General features: G+C 46.5%; 1 protein-coding gene across 2 annotated transcripts in view; it reads left to right on the top strand.

Moving 5' to 3' along the window:
• Positions 1-23,211, top strand: part of COL22A1 (collagen type XXII alpha 1 chain) — a 327,910-nt gene that overhangs the window by 290,056 nt on the left and 14,643 nt on the right. Inside the window, exons 51-58 of one of the 2 annotated variants that reach the window (XM_028852945.2) lie at positions 2,345-2,398; positions 6,627-6,680; positions 9,225-9,269; positions 10,106-10,159; positions 11,607-11,660; positions 17,955-18,008; positions 19,496-19,567; positions 21,174-21,209. In XM_028852945.2, the coding sequence (XP_028708778.2) occupies positions 2,345-2,398; positions 6,627-6,680; positions 9,225-9,269; positions 10,106-10,159; positions 11,607-11,660; positions 17,955-18,008; positions 19,496-19,567; positions 21,174-21,209 (423 nt within the window). Of the gene's footprint in view, positions 1-2,344; positions 2,399-6,626; positions 6,681-9,224; positions 9,270-10,105; positions 10,160-11,606; positions 11,661-12,286; positions 12,466-17,954; positions 18,009-19,495; positions 19,568-21,173; positions 21,210-23,211 lie in introns of those variants that run through there. The other variant, XM_077942884.1, reaches the window with a different exon arrangement.

The following is a 23,211-nucleotide window of genomic DNA, read 5'->3' as shown; positions in this document are numbered from 1 at the left end:
TTTATAAAAACAAGGAAACAGAAATATATTCTGCTGTCAAAACAAGGCCTGGCCACTAGTGGAATTTTGAATGTTGTAGAAAACTAGAAATAAAATAATCACTAACTTATCAGTCAAATCCAACTAAAATTTGGGTAGAATCAGTCTTAATCTTGTGCTTCTTTTAGGCATATATTAGTTGTTTCTTATTTAAATAGTAATTTTTCTCTGTCTCTACATATATATGTATGTGTACATATATATGTTTATATTGTTAAAACAAAACACACACACACATATATATGTAAAACTGTGATAATTGACTATTTGTGATAATGTAAACATTTTCCATTTCCCAGACTAGTGTTAAATGTTCATGAACTTTACATGTGATATATACAATGGATGTACCATAATATATATGATCATTTCTCAGTTGCCTCATAAACTTCACAATTATTTTAAAAAGCAACTACAATGGACAATTTTGTATGCATAGCATTTTAAAAATTTCTTTATGATGATCCTCCAAAATATGATTGGCTTGCCGTAGTAGAGAAACATCTAAGGTTCTTGATACATACTGCAAAATTGCTTTCCAAAGTGAACTTTTCAATTTAATATCCTTCTCATTAGAGTCGAGCTGTTCAAGGCATTTGTAATAAATTCCTCCACAAAGGCCACGCACTGCCTTCTGCACTGAGAGTAAATTCTTTTGTGGCTCTTTGTCTGGCCTCTGCCTGCTGCTGTAGCACTTACTGTCTACAGTCCCCCCAACCCCACTCTCCACTGTGCCTTGTTTTGTTCCAGCCGCACTGGATTTTTTTTTTTTTTTGGTTCCTGGAATGCGCGGAATTCTCTCCTGCCACACTCTACACCCCTTCCCAGGCTACTGGGTGCCTCTTCCCTTCTTTCACTAGTAGGTGCCTTTGATCTTCCCCATCTGGTCTCAGCTATCACTTCCTTCCCTGCTCCCTGCCAGGCTAGGAGAGGTTCTCTCTTCCTTTTCTTCTGAGTGCTTATCTCATCTGGTGATCGCATTTCTATTGATGTAATGGATTGATTAGTTCTCCCATTATTCATTGGTTTGGTTGAATCACTCATTCAACAAACACCTCTGTTTGTTAGATCTGAGGACATAACATTGAAGCATGTGTGGTAATTAATCACGGGGTCATATTCTGTGCTGTAGGTTCTGCATGAGCTGGAACTACATCTGCTTTTGTTTAGCTTTGAGTCCCCACACATAATAAGCACACAGCAAATATTGACGAAAGGAACGTGTGTATGAATGAATCGCTTCTTAGAGCTCTTTCTCCTACAGTATGTACTGCCATTGATCAAGAAGGCATTTCCGGGGCATCACTGACAGTCCTGTCTGTAACTCTGCAACCTGGAGGTTAAGTAACTTGTCCAGGGCACACAGATCTGAAGTGACATGCCGGGATGTTGGTATGAACTGCAACTCTGGAGACTAGGATGCCATAGCAGCTAGGAAATATATATTGATTTAATTTTAGCAATGGTAAAGCTAAGGAGAGAAAACTCCAATTTGGATTTTGTGTTAACCCCTTATCAAAGTTCTAGAGTACTGGAGAAGAGAGATACAACCTACCTATGATTATGCTATTTTCTTAATAATATCAATTTCTCTCTCCCACCCTTATTCCTCCCTCCCCCATCCTTTCTTTCCTTCCAATGGAAATCTGATCATGTTACTTCCCTCTGCTCACTGTTGTCCTTAGACTTAAGCCAAAGACTGGGCCCTGTTACTTCCATGGCACCTTGTGAACAGCCCCAGCTTTGTTCTGTTCCTTTATCACTCTGTTTCCACCTCAAGGAAAGAAATGAACAATGTCATAGCCTTTCTGTGACCCAAAGGTGCTCCTTGCTGTCGTTCACTGAGCTCCTCCTGTGCTCACAGCGGTAAACCATGCTGAGTACCTTCCTGCGTGTTATTGAATGTCCTCATTATCATTGTCGGCATCCACATCCCCCCCTCACCCATCACTGTGCTCACCCACGAGGCCCAGACACCGGGCTCTCATGTTCTACACTTGAATTCATGAAAATGCCCAGGAGAGGCTTCTTTAGGTCAATAGCAATCATAATAATGCTATTGCAAAATGTATTGCTTTCCCACTATGTGCCAGATACTGCAAGTCAGAGATCCACAGCCAGAATCTTGGTGTTGAGAAAGAAACCAGGAAATCAGAACAATTCCGTCTGTCGAGACGCTGCCTTAGCTGCCAGCTGTGAATGCAACTGCTGGAAGCTGGGCAGAAAGACGTGCTGAAACTGCCTTTGTCTTTCCATCCCCTTGAATCTTCTTTGACCTGATAACCAATTTGAGTTTCTCTTGCAGGGAGAAGAAGGCAAAGAAGGCAGAGATGGAAAGCCAGGTCCCCCTGGAGAGCCGGTAAAGGACTCTAAACTTCCTATTATATCACATACCAAATCCATTACACGTCAATAACAACTACTTTGTGTGGGGAGCTACTTTGAACCAGGTTCGAAGATAGGCATTTTCTGTGCATTATTTCATTTATATACTCCGACAACCCTGCATGGTAAACACTGCTGTCCCCATTTTAAAGCAGAAGAAACCTGGGCCTCGGGGAGGTGAAATGGCCCCAAAGTCACATGATGGGCTGGTGACAGATTCTGAACCTGAGCTCAGGGCTCCTGTCCCTGTTCCACATTTTGCTGTACTGCCCCCTGTAGCCTCAATCCTATTGATATGATAGAGGAACCTGAAGTAGATAAGCATGGCCTGGAGGAGAAAGCTGATATCTGGAGAGACCAGGATATTCCAGTAAAATCTGAGTTGGACCTGCTAGCTCCAGACACTGTGGGATTGCATACACACACACACACACACACACACACACACACACACACACACACATGCACATACTTGTAACTCTGGCATAGATTTTTCTCATTTTGGTTTCGGTTTTGGTTTTCTTTAATGTCAGCTGTCCAGGGACACACAGTGAGATGGAGCAAGTGCTAGTGAGAATGTCTCGGTAGCTGGCCCCAGTAGCTGTTAGTTGGGAATGTGCAGGGATTTCCAAAGACCCGGATCTGTGACTTCAAAGCTGTGCTCACTGAGCTTGGTCAGTCCTTCTTGCCTATGGATCAGAGATTCATTATGATGATGATTCATTGGTTCCTAGCAGCTCTTATGTCTTCCCAAAGCCCTTTCACAGACACTACACCAAGGGGAAGATGAAGGATGGCATCAGTGGTTTAGAGACCTGGGTTCTCCAAATGCCCACCAGTAAGAGACTAGTTAAATGATGAGCTGTCCACACCATAGAATATCAAGAGCTGTCAGAACAAATGAGGATGTTCTCTAGATACGGATGCAGAACTGCTCCTACATAGATTGTGAAGTAGAAAAGCAAAGAGTAAAACAATGTGTATAGTCTGTCCTATTTTGTATAAAAATAGTTGTGGGCCTATTTTTTTTCAGTGTTTATCTAAAGGAACTCTGGAAGACTCCATAAAACACCCATAAAAGTAGTTCCTGTCCATGGGAGGATGATTGTCAAACACGGGGACATAGCAGTAGGAAGACAACTTTCTATTCCATGGTATTTTATTTTACGGTTATCTTCTTAATTTTTTGGAGCCATGAGTATGCATGACTTATTGATAAAATTAAATTGAAAATATAGTGATTAAATAAAAATATTTTATGCCAAAATTACAACAACAATAATAATAATAGCAATAAAAGCTGGCTTTGGATTCTGGCCCCACTCCTTACTAGGTTTTGTGATCTGAGTGAGTCAGAAAGCATCTCTGAGCTTCAGTTTCTTCTGAAATAGAATGAGAATAATATACCAATTTGCCAGAGTTGCTGGTTAATCATGTAATGTAGAAAATGTGTTAAATGCATCAGGCTTATCTAACTATCAATTATTTTAGTAAGCTACTTTTCCCAACTACCCTAGTTGTGGCTCCTGGTGAGGCTAGAACTGCAGAGCCTTTAGAACCACTAAGTGGAACTACATAAAAGTTTCTACAGTGAGGTTTATGTTCCACTTAATTTGTTTGATCATAAACTATTATGACTCATTCTGAATCTCACGCAACTTGCTGGAAGCACCTTCTTTATCATTTTACACTGTTTGCCAGATGCTGAAACCAAAATTCACTGCTGACAGCAAAAGAAAGAGCTTTTAGCAGCTGAGCAAATTGAAAAGTCTCGATGAGGTGCTGTGGACTGACACCCAGCAGAGCTGCCCATGGTGGGCAAATGGCATTCAGCCTGGGCAAAAATGTGGAAAGGGTAGAGAGAAGCACACATATTACACCGTGGCTGACAGCAACTGTGTGTGCGCCTGGGGGGGGGGCACTGAGCACTTCTTTACATTTTTCCACTGTAGTCCCCAGAAGAACCTTATGGGCTGTGGGTACCATTATTTCTCCCAGATGAAGAAACTAAGACACAAAGAGGATGATAGCTTGATCAAGGGCATAGGGCTGGTAAATGAAGCATCCAGGACTCACACTCCTGGAGGCTGACCCCGGAGTTTGCTGCTGCAGAGCAGTGCATTGACCTTTCTGCCGAACATGTATTATGCTGAGGGGCTGTTGTTTACAGTTCAGAATAGCTGAGGACACTGGTCTTCATTCAGTCTGTCTATTCAATGCCTAATTTGATGCAGGTAGAGTATTTAGGAGGTGATCCCATGAACCAGTGATGGAGGGACGAAGGGAATGGAACTGGGAAAGAAGGAAAGGGAGGCTGGCAACTGGTGACTCCAGGCTGGGGCCCAGTCTCACTGGGGATCCTCTGACTTCCCTGCACTTGGGCCTTCCACTCCTCAAGGTCAAGCATCCTCTAGGGTCAGGGAACATCTTCATTCTATGTCTGCCCTTCAACCTATGCAGGAACTGCTCCACAAGGGGGCAGGCACTTTCCTGGGTGGGCCCCAGGGGATGTGGTTGGAAAACGGCAGCATCTGCTACAGGTACTCGGTGGCCCCTCTTCAAGTTGACTTGCCCATTCAGAGTTTGTATATGGGAGGAGCACAAATGGATAGACAGACCAACCGGATAAATAGAACATAGGATGGATGGATGGAGGGGTGGAGGGATGGAGGTATGATTGGATGGATGGATGGATGATGGATGGATGGATGGATGGATGGATTGTTGGATGGATGGGTGGATGGATGGATGGATGGTTGAATGGATGGATGGATGGATGAGTGAATGGATACACATGGATATATAGACAGCCTTTTGTGTTGCCTGTTGCTTAATTTTTATTAAGAGATATTTGAACATTAATTATAGGGTAGGATGAAGTGCAGACTCTAGAACCAAAATGCCTGGATTAGAACCCCAGCTGTGTGACCTTGAGCAGATGACTGAACCTCTATGTGCCTCAGTGTTTTGCCTGAGGGTTAACAAGAGTCAGGCGTCAGTGACATCATAGTGAAAACCTTCAGTAGCTACTGGTTGTTCCATTTTTCTGCTGGTGCCTTGGGCCAGTGATGGCCGTGACAGTTGACTCTGAGGCAGGAGCCAGGCTATGTACACCCTATATCACAAAGACCTACAAGGGAGGACTGTCCCAAATTTACAGATTCAGAGATCCAGAGAAAGGAAATGACACTTAAAGATCACGCAACTAAACTAAGAAACAGGCAAACCTGGAAGTCAGGGCTTTAGGCCCCACCCTTCTTTCTATAGTTTTTTTTTTTTTTTTCCTAAATCCAAGGATGTTCCTTTCTCTCCCTGCTCCCTAATAATGGGCCGCATATAATTTCCAAGGTTTATAACTTGTAAACATGAGGTGGACAGAATGTTTGGGAACAGGCATGTCCTCCAGGCCCAACGTGCTGCCCCTTCTGCCCATCCATCAAACTTAGCCTTTCATCTACTTTCCTCTGCCCCTCCTCCCCTCATTCTTCCCCTGACCCCATCTTCAATTTATATGGACCTAAGTTGCCAAGCCTCTAGTTGTCTTCTATTCCTGGTTTGGTTCTGTGCAGGGCAAGGCCAAGCTGTGGGCAGTAAAGAATTTTAAATAACAAAAGTGTTCTGACAAGCTCTTTTAAGATGATGGGGTGAGTAAAAGGCTGTGTACATCACAGGTCACCCTGCCAGTATGTACTGCGGCTGACCTGGAAACAGCATCTGCTTGGGTGTGGCACTCAGCTGGAATTCAGCCTGTCTTTGCTATTTAATACCTTCATAAAAATATAACTTCTTTGAACCTCAGTGTTGCCATCGGTAAAGTGCAAGTGTTAATAGCAGCCTTGACATGTTTTTTGCAAGTGGGCATAAAGTCATATAATGGCCATATAATGAAGCTAAGATGGCCATATAATTTCTCATCCACACGAAGATGCTTCTGATAGTGAAAGGGGGGGTACTAGGCATCATTAATTTGGAGATGAAATCTGTGTAACCAGCACCATCCCAGGAAAACCAGGAATATAATAGGCCTGAATACATGGTGGAGATCTGTGTAGATTAAGATGGACCAAGACGCCAGGGGACAGGGCTGACAGGGTGGACAGAGACTGGCTTGTGGGAATAGAATGGTAGGAAACACAGAGAGCCAGGAATAGGAAGATTCTTACAATGTTGTTCTCAAACTCTTCTTTTCTTCCTACTCTCAGGGCAAAGCAGGAGAGCCGGGTCTACCAGGACCAGAGGGTGCCCGAGGCCCACCTGTAAGTGTGCAATGTGTGTTGGGAACAGTAGAACCAAGCCCATCAGTCACATGGCTTTCACCACTGTGGGCAGGGCTAGCCCAGACTGCCCGATCATGGGGTCCTGGAAGTCCTTCTCCTCCAGACGGCTGTGCTTCTGTGCAGTCCATTCAGCTTTGTCACACTACATAGCTGTGAAATTCATTTTCACAATTGCAGCCATTACCTTGTTGTTGCTAAAAGTTTTCTTTGTTCTTATCCAATTTATTATAATTTCAATGGGTTTTCTCTGGATAATAGAGCCTAGAAATGAATCTTAATTTTAGTTTTGAACACTTTCCATAGCTAAGGTTTTTTCCCGATTGTAAAAGTAACCCATTCTCATTGCCTAGTGGTATTAATAGTAATGATGATGGTAATAATAAGAAAAAGAACACAAAAAATGGTATAGAGAAGAAAATTAATTTACTTCTAATTCTACAACAGAGAAGTAAAGTTTTTAATATTCAGTGTATTTTTTCTAGTCCTTTTTTCTATATATGAACTCTAGCGTCTATATATGTACATCTATATCTAGCTATCTAGCTATTATACATATAAACAGACACAGATACTATTTACCTACAAAATGAACTCTATGTATTTTAGGGTTATTGGGTTTTATTGCTAAGTGTTTCATCTCTTCATAATTTCAAATTGTTTTCACAATTTCTTAAATTGCTTTTAGAAAAAAATATGATTTTAAATGATTATCCTAAAATTATCTGGATTTTATCCAGCAGATCAAAATCCTAGCTCTGTTTTCTTCATGTTTTTCTTTTTAAAAATCAACTTTCTGGCTAGTATTCAATAAGAAGGAAATAAAATACAAAAATAAGTTTTCTGTTTTCCTAAATCCCCTTGTTTTTCACATGATTGCACCAGAAAACACCCGAGAATAAGGAATATTACCTCTTATGGGGATTGCAACACTGAGCTAGTGATCAATTTATTAAAGGTGGTTCCTGGAGTGACAGGGGCTCCCTTTCAGCCAGGAAACCCATGGAACCTGTATTGGGGGCAAGACCCATCTCTCAACTGGGAGTTGTAATGAAAGAACTGAGGTTTGAAAGCCAGGCAGGGAAAAGAAGACCAAGTTCGTCTGGCTGACATAGAATAAGTCAGGACAAAGCTTTGTAGAATGGAGTGGGTTTTCAGATAGAAAGACCTGGATTCAGCCTTTACTTTATCATGTATTGACTTTGTGACCTTGGTCGCAACAAGGACCTTTCTGAACCCCTGTGTCTTCTTCTGTGAAACGGCAGTCATAATGACTCCCATTCTTGCAGAGTGGTTATAAGTACTAAAGGAGAAGGTAGGACATGTGACATTCCCAGCAGAGTGCCTGGCTCATTGAGTGTGGCTCCCCCCATTGGTGCTTTTGTCATGATTAGATGGGAAGAGAGCACACCAGAGTCTCTTCCTCTGAATTTGGAATTCTGGAGTCCTTAAGGAATTTGGAATTCTGGAGTCCTTAAGGAATTTGGAATTCTGGAGTCCTTAAGGAAGATGCGGAGCCCCACGAAAACCCCAGCCCTCTCCAGGGAAATGTAGCTGGACTGTTTTGAGCAACTGGAGAGCACTGTGCAGTCCTTATTTAGTCTTATTCAGTCCTGATGGCAACTCTGCAGAAGTAGGTTCTATCCTAATTTTACAGGTGTGGAAACTGAGTCCCAGAGAAGAGAAGTAGAGCTCCCAAGATCCCACAGCTACAAAGTGGGAGCCATGGCCCATCCCAGACCTAACTCCAAAGTCAGCGCAGTTCCATGAAACTTAAGAGCATATGGCAATCCTTTCCATAGTTTAATACTGCAAAGCTATGCCAGGCGGGCATTTTTTTATCCTTGAGCTTTAGCTTTACATCCACCAGGTGAGGATTCCCACACTGTCAGATTGGTCTGGAGATTAAAAATGATGGTCTCAGCTCTGCTAATGGTTTAATCTTCACTCACAAGGCCCGAAGCTCTGTAGCAGAGCTTCAGGTAATATGCCTCCAAGGTGCAACTCTGGACAAGGAGACCCCAGCGCTATGACTCGGGATGTAACTCCCAGAGCTGAACGTACTCAGGGGTGTTGGTAGGACCAGCAATGGCCACAGGAACAAGGAAGGGGCCACAGGACCTAACTATGGGTGAAAGCGATGTTCCCTACAAGGGAATCACCTGACTCAGGAGCCGTGCAGAGAGGGGCCGGTCAAGCCATGTGCTGTGAGCCTGGAACAATCAGGAGGAACAAGGAGTGCAGGAGACACCTGAACCATTAGGGCAACGCCCCGACACTCCGAGGCATTTGTGGGATGAGGCCTGGCAGCCCGGCCCACAGTACAGAGGGGGCTGGGAGGAAGGGCTCTTGGTGTCCAGCCGTCAAACCTCTGGCACCAAGTGTGGCACCAAGTAGGGCTCGGTATCCTGCAAATGGTAAAGAATGAGTGGGGGCAATGTGGGTCAAAGCAGGCGGGGAGGGATACCTGCCTTCTGCCCCAAGAGCCTGCTCTGTCATGGGGTAACTCCATTCTCTTCCTTCTAGGGCTTCAAGGGACACACAGGCGATTCTGGTGCACCTGGTCCCCGAGTAAGTGGGCGCCTCTTTGGAGGTCCCCTGAGGTGGGCAGAGCTTACACTTCCCAGACAGATGGTTCTTGCAGCCTGCAGGCCATGGCAGTGCCTTACCCGAGAGAGGACACGGAGCACACCAGCATGGAACAGGCCAGCACAGGGACACCTTGGATGCACCATCCCCACCTCTTGGCCTAATTCCCTCAGGTGGTTTTTCTGGGGTCCAGACATTATCATGGCCAACCAGTTTGGCCGAATCAGTCTGGACTCAGGTGTGTCATACACGTCAGCCCTGAGCCTTGTGAGGCGGTTGCTGCTATTATGTTCATTTTGTGGAGGAGGAAACTGAAGCCCAGAGGACATGGGTAATTTCCCAAGGTCCTAGATCTTATATATGGAAAGCATCACTTTTACCCTGGATGGGAAGACTCCAGAAACTATTTTCTTATCCTTTAACTCCTCTGTCTCCTCTGAATGCCCAGCATGGAAGTGACATTAGGGGTCAGCTGGTTGGATCCCTTGCATGATCTAGTCACCAAGGAGCAAGCGCAGGTGTAGAGAGGGTCAAGTGCATGAGCAGATGAGGAGGCAGCGCTCCAAGCGTATATGCCAGAGCCTTCAGCTGCTGTTCTTCCTTGCCTGAGCTGCACAGAGAGGCACAGCATGGCTCCAGGCACTCACAGCTGGCCTTGGGTGCGCCCCAGACCTCAACTCAGGGCCAGGCTCTGCGTACAGAAGTTGACAGGGCCCCTGGGTCTCTCCACCTCTCCCAGCTCCTCAGATGCCCCTGTGGTTGAGGCAGCCAGTGGCTGAAGCATCTCCTTCCCTAATGGCAGGCCTTTTCGTTCCTAGGGAGAGCCTGGTGCCATGGGGCCTCCTGGTCAGGAAGGGTTACCAGGAAAAGATGTAAGTGGGGTCCTATGGGGCCTGGCTGGGCTGGGGCTGGGGGTATCAAGGAAGTGACACCCAGAAACTGCCCCGCAGTGGTTGGTGGCAACACTGCCAAGAGGCACACAGATGACGTCACAGGATTGGTTGGCAAGGGTGAGAATGGAGCCTCCAGCCTAGTGGGTGGGTACCTGGGCTTTATGGTTGATAAGGAAGCTTTTCTGGATCAGTCGTGATTTGTCCACTGGTACAAATGATAGGCCTGTTGGGTCCAGCCTTAAATGGACTTGAGAGGCATTTCAGAGTTTCTCCCGGATTATTTCTCCATCTCTCGGGCTCTGCAGTGCTCAAAGAAACTAAACACTCCTCACTGCCACCACCGTGTGCTGTGTTAATTGTACACCGCTTGAATGGCTCTCCCTTTTATTTGGTGTTGGTATCTCAGCAGAACAAGGAGTCTCACTCCATCACCCAGGCTGGAGTGCAGTGTTGTGATCTCAGCTCACTGTAACCTCCACCTTCCGGGTTCAAACAATTCTCCTGTCTCAGCCTCCTGAGTAGCTGGGACTAGAGGTGCCTGCCACCACACCTGGCTAATTTTTGTATTTTTAGTAAATATGGAATTTCACCTTGTTGGTCAGGCTGGTCTTGAACTGCTGACTTCAGGTGATCCACATGCCTTGGCCTCCCAAAGTGCTGGGATTATAGGCGTGAGCCACTGTGCCCATCCAAAACAAGGGAAATTTTGACCCCAGGTGTACAAATGAAAAATTTGAGATCCAGAGAGATTAAGGGACTGACTTATGGTCACCCAGAGAGTCAGAGGCAGGAATAGCTTACCTGGAGTCCAGAATCCAGCAGCTCCACATCCCCTAGGGACCAGCCCTTTGCATATGGCATCCTGCAGGGTGGCTGGACATATGGGATGCAGAGTGGCATCATGGAACTGGCCGTTTGGTCAGACGCAGAGGCACCAGGTACTGAGGTACAAAGTGGTCTCATGCCCACCATATGGGTCCTTCAGGATCTGCCTTTAAATTGATGAAGTGGACTCTTCCCCAATGGCTCTTGACACACCAGAGCACATGGTCCCTGTGGCTGATCTGCTCCCAGAAATGGTGGAGCTGGAAAGGATACTTAGGAGAAATCTGATCTAGTTCACATGTGCTTTCTTAGCTGTGGAATCTGTTTTACAAGATCAGTCTAATGTGTGGAGCCCTATGCATATGTCTAAAAAGTAACTGAATAAATGGATGCACAAATGCGGGCTTGCGTGCATTTACTCACCCACAGGAAGGGAGTTTGTTCATATTTGGAATAATGGACAATTGATGATGAAACATGCTGGACAGTTTGTTGGTTCCTTTGGGTAACTTGGCGAGGTTTGGTTAATATTTGAAATTGTGACGCCATCATCTTCACACAGCTACTTGGTGATGACACCACCTTTCTCTCTTTGTTCCAGGGTGACACTGGACCCACTGGGCCACAGGGTCCCCAAGGACCAAGGGGCCCACCGGTGAGTTTTGCTTTGCGACTAATGTGCTTCATGTTATTGCAGGGCCTGTTACCACGATGATATTTAGTTAGTTCCCTCTGGTGCCACAGTATATATTGTTAAAAAATTGTAATATGTTTTAGCAGTTGGTAAATAGCTGCCCCCTTAAGTCCCCCTAGTCACCTCCCCCAACACTCAGATTGTTTTCTGAGACCATCCCCCACAACAATAGAAAAATTACAAAGGTGCCACCGGGCACCACTGGAGCTCTGTAGGACTTTGCCCCGATGCTCTGCTCTAGCTCTGGGCCACACTAGGGGTTGGTGCTTGCTAGAGGTTAGTTTCCCGAGGCTGCTGTAACCAAGTACCATGAATGGAATACGGTACATGGCAGAAATGTGTTGCCTCATGGTTCTGGAGGCCAGAAGCCTGACATTCAGATCAACAGGGTTGGTTCCTTCTGAGGCTAAGACAGAATCATTCCAGGTGTCTCTCCCAGCTTCTGGGGCTTTGCTGACTCCCTAGGGCATTCCTTGGCTTGTGGGGGCACCACCCTGGCCTTTGCCTTCATCTTCACATTGTGTTCTCCCTGCTTGTGTCTCTCTCCAAATATCCCCCCCGACTTTTTTTTTTTTTTTTTTTTTGAGATGGGTTCCTGCTGTGTCACCCAGGCTGGAGTGCAGTGGTACGATCTCAGCTCATTGCAACCTCTGCCTCCTGGGCTCAAGCGATTCTCCTGCCTCAGCCTCCCAAGTAGCTGGGATTACAGGTGTGTGCCACCATGCCGCTAATTTTTTTTTTTTTTTGTCTTTTTAGTAGAGATGGGGTTTTGCCACGTTGGCCAGGCTGGTTTCGAACTCCTGACCTCAAGTGATCTGCCCCACTCGGCCTCCCAAAAGTGCTGGGATTACAGGCGTGAGCCACTGCGCCTGGCCCAAAGTTCCCCTTTTTATAAGAAAACCGGTCCTTATTGGGTAAGGGGCTCGCCCTATTCAATATGACCTTATTTTAACTAATTACATTTGCAATGACCCAATTTCCCATTGTGGTCACATTCAGAGGAACTGAATGTTAGGACTTAAAAATTTGGGGGGGACACAGTTGAACCCCATAGCATTCCATATGATTGATAAATATTTGGATGTTATCTCTGCCTGTTTGTGCAAAGAGGCAAATCCTTATCTAAGAGCAGCCTGAAAGAGTACGGAGAAGGTCAATAATAGATATTTAGGTGCCTAGTGCTGTGCAAAGACAAAAGCATACATTATCCCATTTAAGCCCAGGGGCCATCTCAGAAACGCAGCTTTGATATCTGTGTCTCTCTCTATATTATTATCAATATAATTCATGCTAATTATAGAGGCAATCAGACAGAATTGAATGTTACAAAGTAACAAGAAAATTCCCTCTTCACCCCCACCCCAATCCCACCTCCAGAGGAAGCCACTATTTAGAAGCACTTTGTGTATCTTTTAAAATATTTTCAATATGCCTACGGGCATACAGAATACGTATTTTGTACACAACACTTTATCTTTTGCAACTGGCTTATTTTGTATTGCTTGTATGTTGTGTATTTTTTGAATGAGTGATGGAATAAACAAGTGAATGAATATTGGTTTCCCAAGTCTAGGTCACACAGCTTGTAAGAGCTTTAGGTTGGTTTGAAACCAAGACTTTCTTTTTTTTTTTTTTTTTTTTTTAAATTTATTTATTATTATTATACTTTAAGTTGTAGGGTACATGTGCATAACGTGCAGTTTTGTTACATATGTATACTTGTGCCATGTTGCTGTGCTGCACCCATCAACTCGTCATTTACATGAGGTATAACTCCCAATGCAATCCCTCCCCCCTCCCCCCTCCCCATGATAGGCCCCGGTGTGTGATGTTCCCCTTCCTGAGTCCGAGTGATCTCATTGTTCAGTTCCCACCTATGAGTGAGAACATGCGGTGTTTGGTTTTCTGGAATACTATGCAGCCATAAAAAAGGATGAGTTTGAGTCCTTTGTAGGGACTTGGATGCAGCTGGAATCCATCATTCTTAGCAAACTATCACAAGAAACCAAGACTTTCTGATGCCAAATCCTGTGTTCTCCACCCTACTGTGGACAAGCGTGGGCTTTGTCTTCGAGATCCTAGGGAGTGGGTGTGTGGCAGATCCTATGAGCTTGGATGTCCCATCTTTTCAGAACTTACCAGGTAGAGTCATCTTCTCCCCTGATGGGGCCACAGTGACTCAAATGAGCTGAAGCCCAGGCTCCCCAGGTGTGAGCTGTCAATGGGGTGTTATCAACCCCACAGGGAAAACATTGATTCTTGAGGTGTCAAAAAGTATGTGTCAAATACAGATACGAATACAGTACATAAACAGATGTATAGCTTAGCTGTGATATTAAAGTTTCATATGGAGAGATTAGGAAAAAATATGTAAAAAGGCAACTGGAGAGGGAGTAATAAGGACAAAAATTTGAGAAACCCTGCTCCAGAGCCCCCCAAGAGTGGGGTGGCCCTGACCGGGTCTCCCCGGCTCCCTCACTGGGCTTTTGCAACCAATTCTGGAGTTCAGCCGTCTGGGCTTGATTTCTGCCTCTCCCATATTCATCACATAAACTAGGAGAGTTTCTTCACTTCTCCCAGGACTCAGTTTTCTCATCTGTAAAACGGAGGCAATCTGGACAGAACAAAGAGACTGTAAGAATCCAGCATGGTAATCCAGTGAAGTGAGAGAACAGTGCCCAGCCCTTGGAATGTGCCCCGATCCAGGTCCTCTTCATTCCTGGAGGCAAGAGGGGCCTTTGCTCTGCTTCTCTCCCTGGCCTCTTGGCATCGGGCAGCAATCAAATTATTGATGAGTGCAAACACATTCAAAGGCACAGAAGAGGGAAAGGGAAGTGACTTCTTGTGTTGAGACAGGCTCTCACTGTGTTGCCCAGGCTGGACTTTAGTGGCATGATCACGGCTAACTGCAGCCTCGACCTCCTGGTTTCAAGCCCTTCTCCTGTCTCAGTCTCCCAAGTAGCTGGGACCACAAGTGCATACCACCATGCTCAGCTATTTAAAAAAATGTCTGTAGATATGAGGTCTCTCTGTGTTGTCCAAGTTGGTCTCAGACTTCTGGGCCCAGGCAGTCCTCCCATCTCAGCCTCCCCAAGTGCTGAAATTATAGGTGTAAGCCACCATGGTTGGCTGGGAAGTGACATTTGGCGAGCAGCGAGTACTCAGAACAGGTGTGTGAGGTGGAAGAAAGCAGCTGGCCTGGTGAGGTTGTGAAGGGCTTCACATACCACATGCTGGGTGGGGGGTGGCCCCAAAATCCCAAGGCCCCCAAAGGCTGCTGTGTGGTTCTAGCTTGCTCCTATCAATTCTCAGGTACATCATAAGGAATTTGATCCTAAAAATGAGCTGCTGAAGTTCGCCAAATATCTACTTTTTTAAAAAACAGAATAGTTCTGAGTTCTTTCTCTGACAGCCTCATTCTTACTCCACTGTAATTTCTGTGCTTTTCTGAGTTAGGAGAAGGATTCTGGCAAGTTCACACAACTTTGAACTGGACACGGAATATGTATAGAGTGCCTCCGTCAATAGTTGTGGTGATTGTGAATGTATGTGTGGCCTGAAAACTTTCATTTTGCTTTCTCTAAAATCTACAGCCACCCCGGGGTAAGAATGACCCATGTGGCAACCACCTCACAGCCACTACCTTCCAACAAGCACCAGTGGAGTGGAGTTCAGTGCTGGGGACTGCATGAGGCATTTACATGATTCCTTCATTTTCTCCCCAAACCCTGTGAGACAGGTGTCATTGCTGTCCCCATTCACAGATGAGAAATGGAGACACAGAGAAGTCTAGTAACGTGCCCAAGATCACACTGCAAGTCAGTGACACAGCCAGGATTTGGACCCCAGCATTCTCATTCAAGAGCCTGCAGCTGCAACACCCAGCCTGGCTGGCATGTGCTAGATGTCCTTGTCAGAAAGATCATCCTGGAAGGAGGGGTCTTAGAATAGGAGTTTGGAGCTCAAAAGGGTTGAAAAGGGGAGCTGTGGTTTCCATTCCTGGGAAGCAGAGATCCAAGGGGCTTGGCGAGGGAGAGCAGGACACAGGAGTGGCCTGGGAGGGAACCAGGTCCCAGCCCCAATAGGCCTCAAGTGCACAGAGCACAGGCGGCCGCCCAGAACCACCCACCCTGCCTTCTGTGCACATGGCCTGTGTTGGCACCGTATGCTACTGGGTCTTGGCCCTTATCCTCTCTGCAATGTCTTGGCCCTTATCCTCGCTGCAAAGAGAAGATTAGAGGAAGAAGGAGGAGAGATAGAATTTCCATAGGGATAAGGCGAAGTACATATTTTTAGAGGGACACAGATGGGTTGGTGGGCGGAGGAAGGTGCAGGGAGAAGCGTTATGCAGCGTTCGCGGAAGGGCCGAGTACGGGTAAGCAGTCCACAAATCCAGCTGGCTGCTCTGATTTTAGACCTTACTAGCTCAGCGATCCCTGGCAGGTCTGTTAAGGGGGTTCTGGGATATGGGGAGAAAGACGTCTGTGCTGTATGATTCCTGGCAGGATCCAGTGACATCAGGCCATGGCCATGCATGTGCTTTGGAGGCATAAGATGAAAGCTGTATTTATGATCGCTGACCCATAAGGCATGTCCTTAAGGAGGGGCAGAGCAGTATGAGATGGAATCAGTGCTGCCTATGTTCAGATCTCAGCTCCTCCCCTTGCCTCAGAGGCAGGTGGCTTAGCATTTCTGAGCCTCAGTTTCCCCATTTGTAAAAGGGTGATGATGTTTGGGTCTGATGTGAGCAGTGAGTGAGTTAATGCATGTGAAATGCAAAGCTCTTAGAAGAAGTCTGGGCCGGGCGCGGTGGCTCAAGCCTGTAATCCCAGCACTTTGGGAGGCCGAGACGGGCGGATCACGAGGTCAGGAGATCGAGACCATCCTGGCTAACATGGTGAAACCCCCTCTCTACTAAAAAATACAAAAAAAAACTAGCCGGGCGAGGTGGCGGGTGCCTGTAGTCCCAGCTACACAGGAGGCTGAGGCAGGAGAATGGCGTGAACCCGGGAGGCGGAGCTTGCAGTGAGCCGAGATCCGGCCACTGCACTCCAGCCCGGGCGACAGAGCGAGACTCCGTCTCAAAAAAAAAAAAAAAAAAAAAAAAGAGAAGTCTGGTATGTAAGAAGTGCCCGGTCAGCATCAGCTACTTTATACTGGAACATGCTTCCATAAATCCAACACATTTGTGAATACATGTTTCACAGATTATAGGGCATTAACACTTTTTGGTTAAAGGATCAATGGAGAGTGATTCTCTAGGACGTCCTTGGTTCATTATTTAGCAGCAAACCTCCTGTGTGTCTGGCACAGCATTGGAGACACACAAGGAGGCTCTCTTCTCCTAGGCTGGAAATATAAAGAATGACAAGGCATAGACTCTGCCTTTGGGTTACTCATGGTGAGGAAGAGAGCCAGGTAAAGACACAGCAGCCAACGGGAATGTGCCCTGAGTGGGGGAGTGTGGTGGGCAGAGGAAGAGACTGACACAGCCTGGGGAATTGAAGCTGTGAATTTTTGGCTTAATAGAAATTTGTCTGATCCTGAAAGGGAGTAGCCAGGAACATTCTTGAGCTTTCTTGTTTTTAGTCTACTGGGATCCTATTTGTTAAATGTGTTCGCCAAAACTATGAATGTGCACAATATCTCTGTGAAGTTAGAGAGAATTAGACTTGGAAACCTCAGTCCTGGAATCTGGAGTGAATGGACCTTCCATTTTGTAGCTGCATGACTCTGCACAGGCCGTTTTTCTTCTCTGTGCCTCAGTATCTACCTATTTTAAATGAGAGTATAATGATCTTCTCAGTCGGGGAGTCCAAGGAGATAAGGGCATGGACATGCTCCCTAAGCTGAGACCAGCACTGTGGCAGTGTGAGCAATTGCGTTTAAGCTGGGTTGTGTTAGATGGTTTGCTTGTTCTTCAGCACAGCAACTGAATGGAAGGATGAATAGATGAATAAGTGAATGTGGTCATAATTATTTACTGTGCCTCAGCTGTGGGCACCACTCACCAGGCTAGACTTTTTCATGCCCACGGACTCATTTAATTTCACAACAATATTATGAATTAAATATTACAGTTCCTTTTAGAAGTTGAGAAACATCCTCTGAATATGAAGTGGTTGACTGAGAGCCACACTGGCTAGAGTAACAGATTCTGTATAAAACCAAGTCCTGTGCATCAGTCTATCTCTTTGTTCCACGTCCTGCTCTTTGATGCCCTGGCAGGATGATTATCCCTGTTTCTTCCACCAGGGCAAGAATGGATCACCGGGATCTCCAGGAGAGCCTGGCCCTTCAGGAACCCCCGTGAGTTCTCTTTGGCTGCTATGTGATGGCATTGGGGTGAGCTTTGAAAGGGCTTGTGGCTCACATTACAGATTGTCCAGCCTCTGTCCCTAGAAGCGTCAGTGGGGAAATACGGGTTTGAGTGGTAGAAATAAGTTGAAGGTAAGAAGCTCCATGGGGCCCTTTTTTAAGGTTTAAAGTACATATGATCATACTCTTGGCTCTTTGTTGACTATAACCTTAGGCATCTATGGTCTACATCCATAGGCACCCAAAACAAATATTTTTTTAAAAAAATGTTTAACGAGGTTGTAGGGTAGAAGTTTGATGTTTCCAGAGGATGTGAGGACAAGGTCAGACCGAGCAACCCTTACCACCTCGAATGACAAAGTGTGCAGCATGGAAATGGAGGTAGGGACGGAGGTGGGAGACAAAAAGGATCAACAGGTAGGTAGCAGAGAGAGCTCAATGGGCAGGTAGTAGAGAGAGGGTGCATACCAATTGGCAGAGTCCTGGTCAGCTAGATAGCAAATACAAGATTTGGGGTTCAGTCCTGGTAGGTGGGGAGACATGGTGGGGAAGATGGTTCCTTAATGGGTTCTAGGATTGGATGAGAAAAGCTCCGGCCACTAGTCTCCTTCCAATCTAGTCGTCTTGTATTTTTAGTTGCTAAAATTGGCCACCTGACTCAGAAGGCCACCTGCAAGGTGTGAGTCAAATGTCAATAGTATTGGACAATGGGCTGACCAGGCCTTGGTACTTCGGATACTGCAGTGACCAGTGCATCTCAGTTTGTGAGGAACTTTCCCAGTTGGAAAAATCCTGCATCCTGGGAAATCTACTGGTTCCAGGCAAACTGGGCATTTGATTACCCTAGCAGAGACCCTCTTCTTGTTGGACTAGGGACAGCTATACAAAAGGAATCCAACTTCCTAGCAAACATAGTGACCTCCCTCAGGGGCTATGGTGTGAGACCTGTTGCTGCTGGTGAGACAGAACAGAGGAGGTGGGGTTGGGTCATGAAACTGGACCCATCACCTCCCCTGGTGCAGAGTTGATCCTGGAAGTACTGACCCATGCATGATGGCTCCCCAGAAAAGTTGAAGTTGAAAGATTCCCGAAGTCCTTTCCCAAAATGTGATTCTACCAAGTGAGCTTTGGCCACCTCATGGGCAGTGGTATGCCATCTCACTAGAGCACTCCTTGGAGAGCTCCGCACATCTCAGGGTCTTTGTTAAATATCTGTCCCAGTTTGTTTTAGTTGCTTCGAACGGAAAGACCCTCGGCTGTCTACAGGGAGACTTCTCATCTTCTTCCCCTCCTATGACAGCACTACCAGGAGTCCCAAGACCCTGTGTCTTTTTCTAACCCATGCCCCTCCATCATAGGAGGATTTGTGTGTTGAGTGGATGTCTCAGGCCTTTTGATTTCAGAGTGGTCACAAGGTTTCCGAATCTGCTTGAGTTGGTACATGACCTTGAGGAATTAATTCTGTTTTCTCTTTGCAGGGCCAGAAAGGAAGCAAAGGGGAAAATGGCAGCCCAGGACTTCCTGGCTTCCTGGGTCCCCGTGGGCCTCCGGTAAGCAGAGAACCCCAATGGAACCCAAGATACCTGGCTCCAGGTTGTGACGTTCACGTGCAGTACCTTCCCTGCCACCTCCTGTGTCTTCAGTTCTGTCTGCTCAGGCCATGGTGACCTGGTGTGGAGTCAAAGTTGCATCACAGTTTATGAGACAGTGGAGTGCCCCGAGGTCACACCTGCATGGGAATCTCAGTGCCATCACTCCTTAATCATGAGATCTTAGGAAAGTGTTGTAACCTCTTATGCTTTAGCTGTCTCATTATTCAAATGAGGATAATGACAGCATCTACTTCTGAGGATTAAATGAAATCATTCATATAAAGGGATCAGCAATGGTTCCTGACCATTGCAGGTGCTCAGTAAATACAAACCATTGTAATAATGCATGTGGTGGGACAATGGTGTTGATCATGATCCTAGAACTTGAAGGACGCTTGGAAATAATTGTAAAGGTGAGCAAGTTTGAGCCATTGGGTGAGAACACGTAGGTGATTAACTCAAAGCCACGTGGTAGGTTTGCGCTCCAGCTCATCCTTGAGTCAAGGTCTCTTGATGGCTTAAGTTAGGGGGAAGCTGTAAGGTAATCTTTGCCAAGTTTCTGGACAGAGAGATGCTAAGGGATTCAAACATTTCCAAGTGGAGCCCTCTGGTGTCATCTGCATATTGCAGTCCACTGCTTGGACTGCTGACCTGATGAATGAGGCTTGCATGCAACATGCCAGAGTAGAAAGCTTGCCCATGTTCTTGTCCATCCTCTCCAATTGAATTCTGACCCCTCTGCGTGCCCCACTGCCAGCCAAGCCCAGCCTGTTGGAGGTGGTAGCCCCTCTTACCCTTTTCTACCATGCTGCCCAGGCTTTGCATGGTCCCATTCACTGATTTTTACATGGGCCTATGCACTCCCTTGCTAAAGGCCAAGTCTCCTTCTCCATCCCCTTGTTAATAATGTGCTGCCACTGAGCAGCCAGGCACCCACTCCTATGGATGCCCTGTAGCAATTGCTCCTGAGTCATGATAAGAATGGGGTGCTTGTCCAGCCCTCACTACATGCCTGCTGCTGCCCAGTGTGCTTTAGGAGAACTAACACATTGATACCTCACAGTAATCCTTGAGGCAGGTGCAACCACTGTTCTCATTTTACAGATGAAGACACTGAGGCACAGAGAGCTTATGGAAGTTGTAGGAAGGTTGTTTCAGGTCACAGAGCCAAACAGTGGAGGAGCCAAGAATTGAACCTGGAGCCCAGTGTCTTATTGGCTTCTTGTTTCATACATTGTGAGCCTGCTTCTGAGAGAGGCCTCCTGACCACAACAGGACTATTTGTAAAACTGATATCCTGGAGGCCCTCCTGGTGGAGTCATACCCATCCCATTGACAAGGAGCTCTTAACCTGTGGCTCTTCTTCCTAACCTGGGGCGATTTTTTGCTTTCCCCTGCACAGGCTGGCCAGAGAGCCTGTCTGGGATGTCCTTGGCCAGATAGACCATCGATTGTTGTCTTTGCTGGAACATGACTTGAATGGAAATGTCAGTTTTAAAGACCGTCTTAGTACTGACATTGGGCTGATGCTGCAGAGCCACTGATATTCTGTTCTGTTTTCCAGGGAGAACCAGGAGAGAAAGGAGTCCCAGGCAAGGAGGCAAGTATCCCATGCCCACTCACCCCTTGGCAACCCTTTCCCATGGATGGGCAGTCTATGCAGGCTCAGGCCCTCGGCTTAGAAGGGCCCACACTTGCCTTAACACTATCTACCTTCACTGTTTTGAAATCCTTAATGCCTTTTGAACAACTGGCTCATGTTTTAATTTTGCCAGGAGCCCCACAGATTATGTAGCCGGTTCCGGGGCACCATCTTGATATGTCTGTTTCATTTGTTTATCCCTCAGCATCCAAGCTATTAACAAATCCTGTCAACTCTGACTTCAAAATACCTGTTGGTTTTGTCCAGTTCTCTCTGTCTCTGCCCCTGGGACTCTAATCTAATCTGTCACCTGCTCTCACTTGAACACTGCAGTGATCCCCTTATGGATCTCCCTTTGTCCAGTCTTGCCCCTCCACAGTCTTTCACCCAGCAGGCAGAGGGTCTGCAGAGCATAAGCATATGGAGACGCTGCAGTACAACCTGCAGCTCAGCCCTCCCCCTGCTCTCTCCGTGGAATCAGGCTGCCGCAGTCCCACCACTCCCCTTCTTCTCTAAGCTCCAGTCACTGGCCTCTTAGCTCCTGAGACACGCCAAGTTCTTTTCCAAGGGCCCACTTTTCCCATGCTTATTCCTACTCACCCTGAGGTCTCAGCTGAAATGTTCCTTTTGCCGACTTTCCTTGACACTGAAGCAAAGCAGACCCCCCACGATGCTTGGTTTTAGCACCCTGCTCTGTTCTGCTGTAGCCCAGGAGACCAGCACAGACTAGATACCAAAAATATTTGATGAGAGATGAACAGAAGAATGATTGAATGCAGAGAAAGTAGGTCTATGGAAATTAGCTTCTCCGTTTCAAAGCCTGCATCCTCCCACTTGAATGAGGAAGATGCATTTTTACTCTGTGCCTTTGGGTCACGTTCTTAACTGCGAGGAGGTGGTCACTGGCTTGAAACTGAATCGGATAGCTTCATGCTTGGAAAGTGTTTGCTCCTCACCTCAGCCACAGGGTGCCACTCACTGGGTGTATCATCCACTCATTGCCCAATCACTGTTTCCTCTGCTGTCTGGATTGAGGTAAAGAGGAAATACCTGTAGCTCCCATTTCTGAGTGTGCATCGGCCCCATGTGCTTGTACTTGGGCTGCTGCTTAAATAAATTCTCTCTGCACTTCTCAAATAAATTCTAGGCTAAGCAGGCATCGTAGGTCTTCAAGATCTGATCTAGCTCTCCCCTTAGAACGGGAGGCTCCTGCTTCCCCATGCTCAATATGTCTCCATCTTCTCCCATCCAAGGCTTGGTCCTCACTCTTCCACCCATGTGGATTGCCTTTCCTGCCACTTTTTGTTGTTCAGTTTTATCCAACTTTCAAGGCTCCGTGCTTCCCAACTTACAGATTCACCCAGGAATACCGAGGCAGTTTTTGATAATTATGTTACAGAAATTAAATCAGTCTGCCTTGTGTTAGAATCAATTCCTGCCCACCTCCACCTCGTGGACAGGCTGTGAACTCTGTGAGAATGAGGATCATGTCTTATCCCTGGCCTCTGCATAGGTCTCAGGGCTGAACATGGCACCTGCATGAAAGCGATGTAGTGAATGTTTCTGGGGCTGAAATAGCCAGGCTCAGAGGAGGTCAAGAGTCCTCTCTTTGACTTTCTTTTTTTTTTTTTTTTTTTTTTTTTTTGAGACGGAGTCTCGCTCTGTCGCCCAGGCTGGAGTGCAGTGGCCGGATCTCAGCTCACTGCAAGCTCCGCCTCCCGGGTTTACGCCATTCTCCTGGCTCAGCCTCCCGAGTAGCTGGGACTACAGGCGCCCGCCACCTCGCCCGGCTAGTTTTTTTGTATTTTTAGTAGAGACGGGGTTTCACCGTGTTAGCCAGGATGGTCTCGATCTCCTGACCTCGTGATCCGCCCGTCTCGGCCTCCCAAAGTGCTGGGATTACAGGCTTGAGCCACCGCGCCCGGCCTTCTTTTTCTTTTTCTTTTTCTTTTTCTTTTGA

The sequence above is a fragment of the Macaca mulatta genome, chromosome 8 (assembly GCF_049350105.2).
Source record: "Macaca mulatta isolate MMU2019108-1 chromosome 8, T2T-MMU8v2.0, whole genome shotgun sequence".
In the NCBI taxonomy this organism is placed as follows: domain Eukaryota; kingdom Metazoa; phylum Chordata; class Mammalia; order Primates; family Cercopithecidae; genus Macaca; species Macaca mulatta.
The sequence above is the reverse complement of the archived record's forward strand: the minus strand, read 5'-3'. Positions and strand labels throughout refer to the sequence as shown.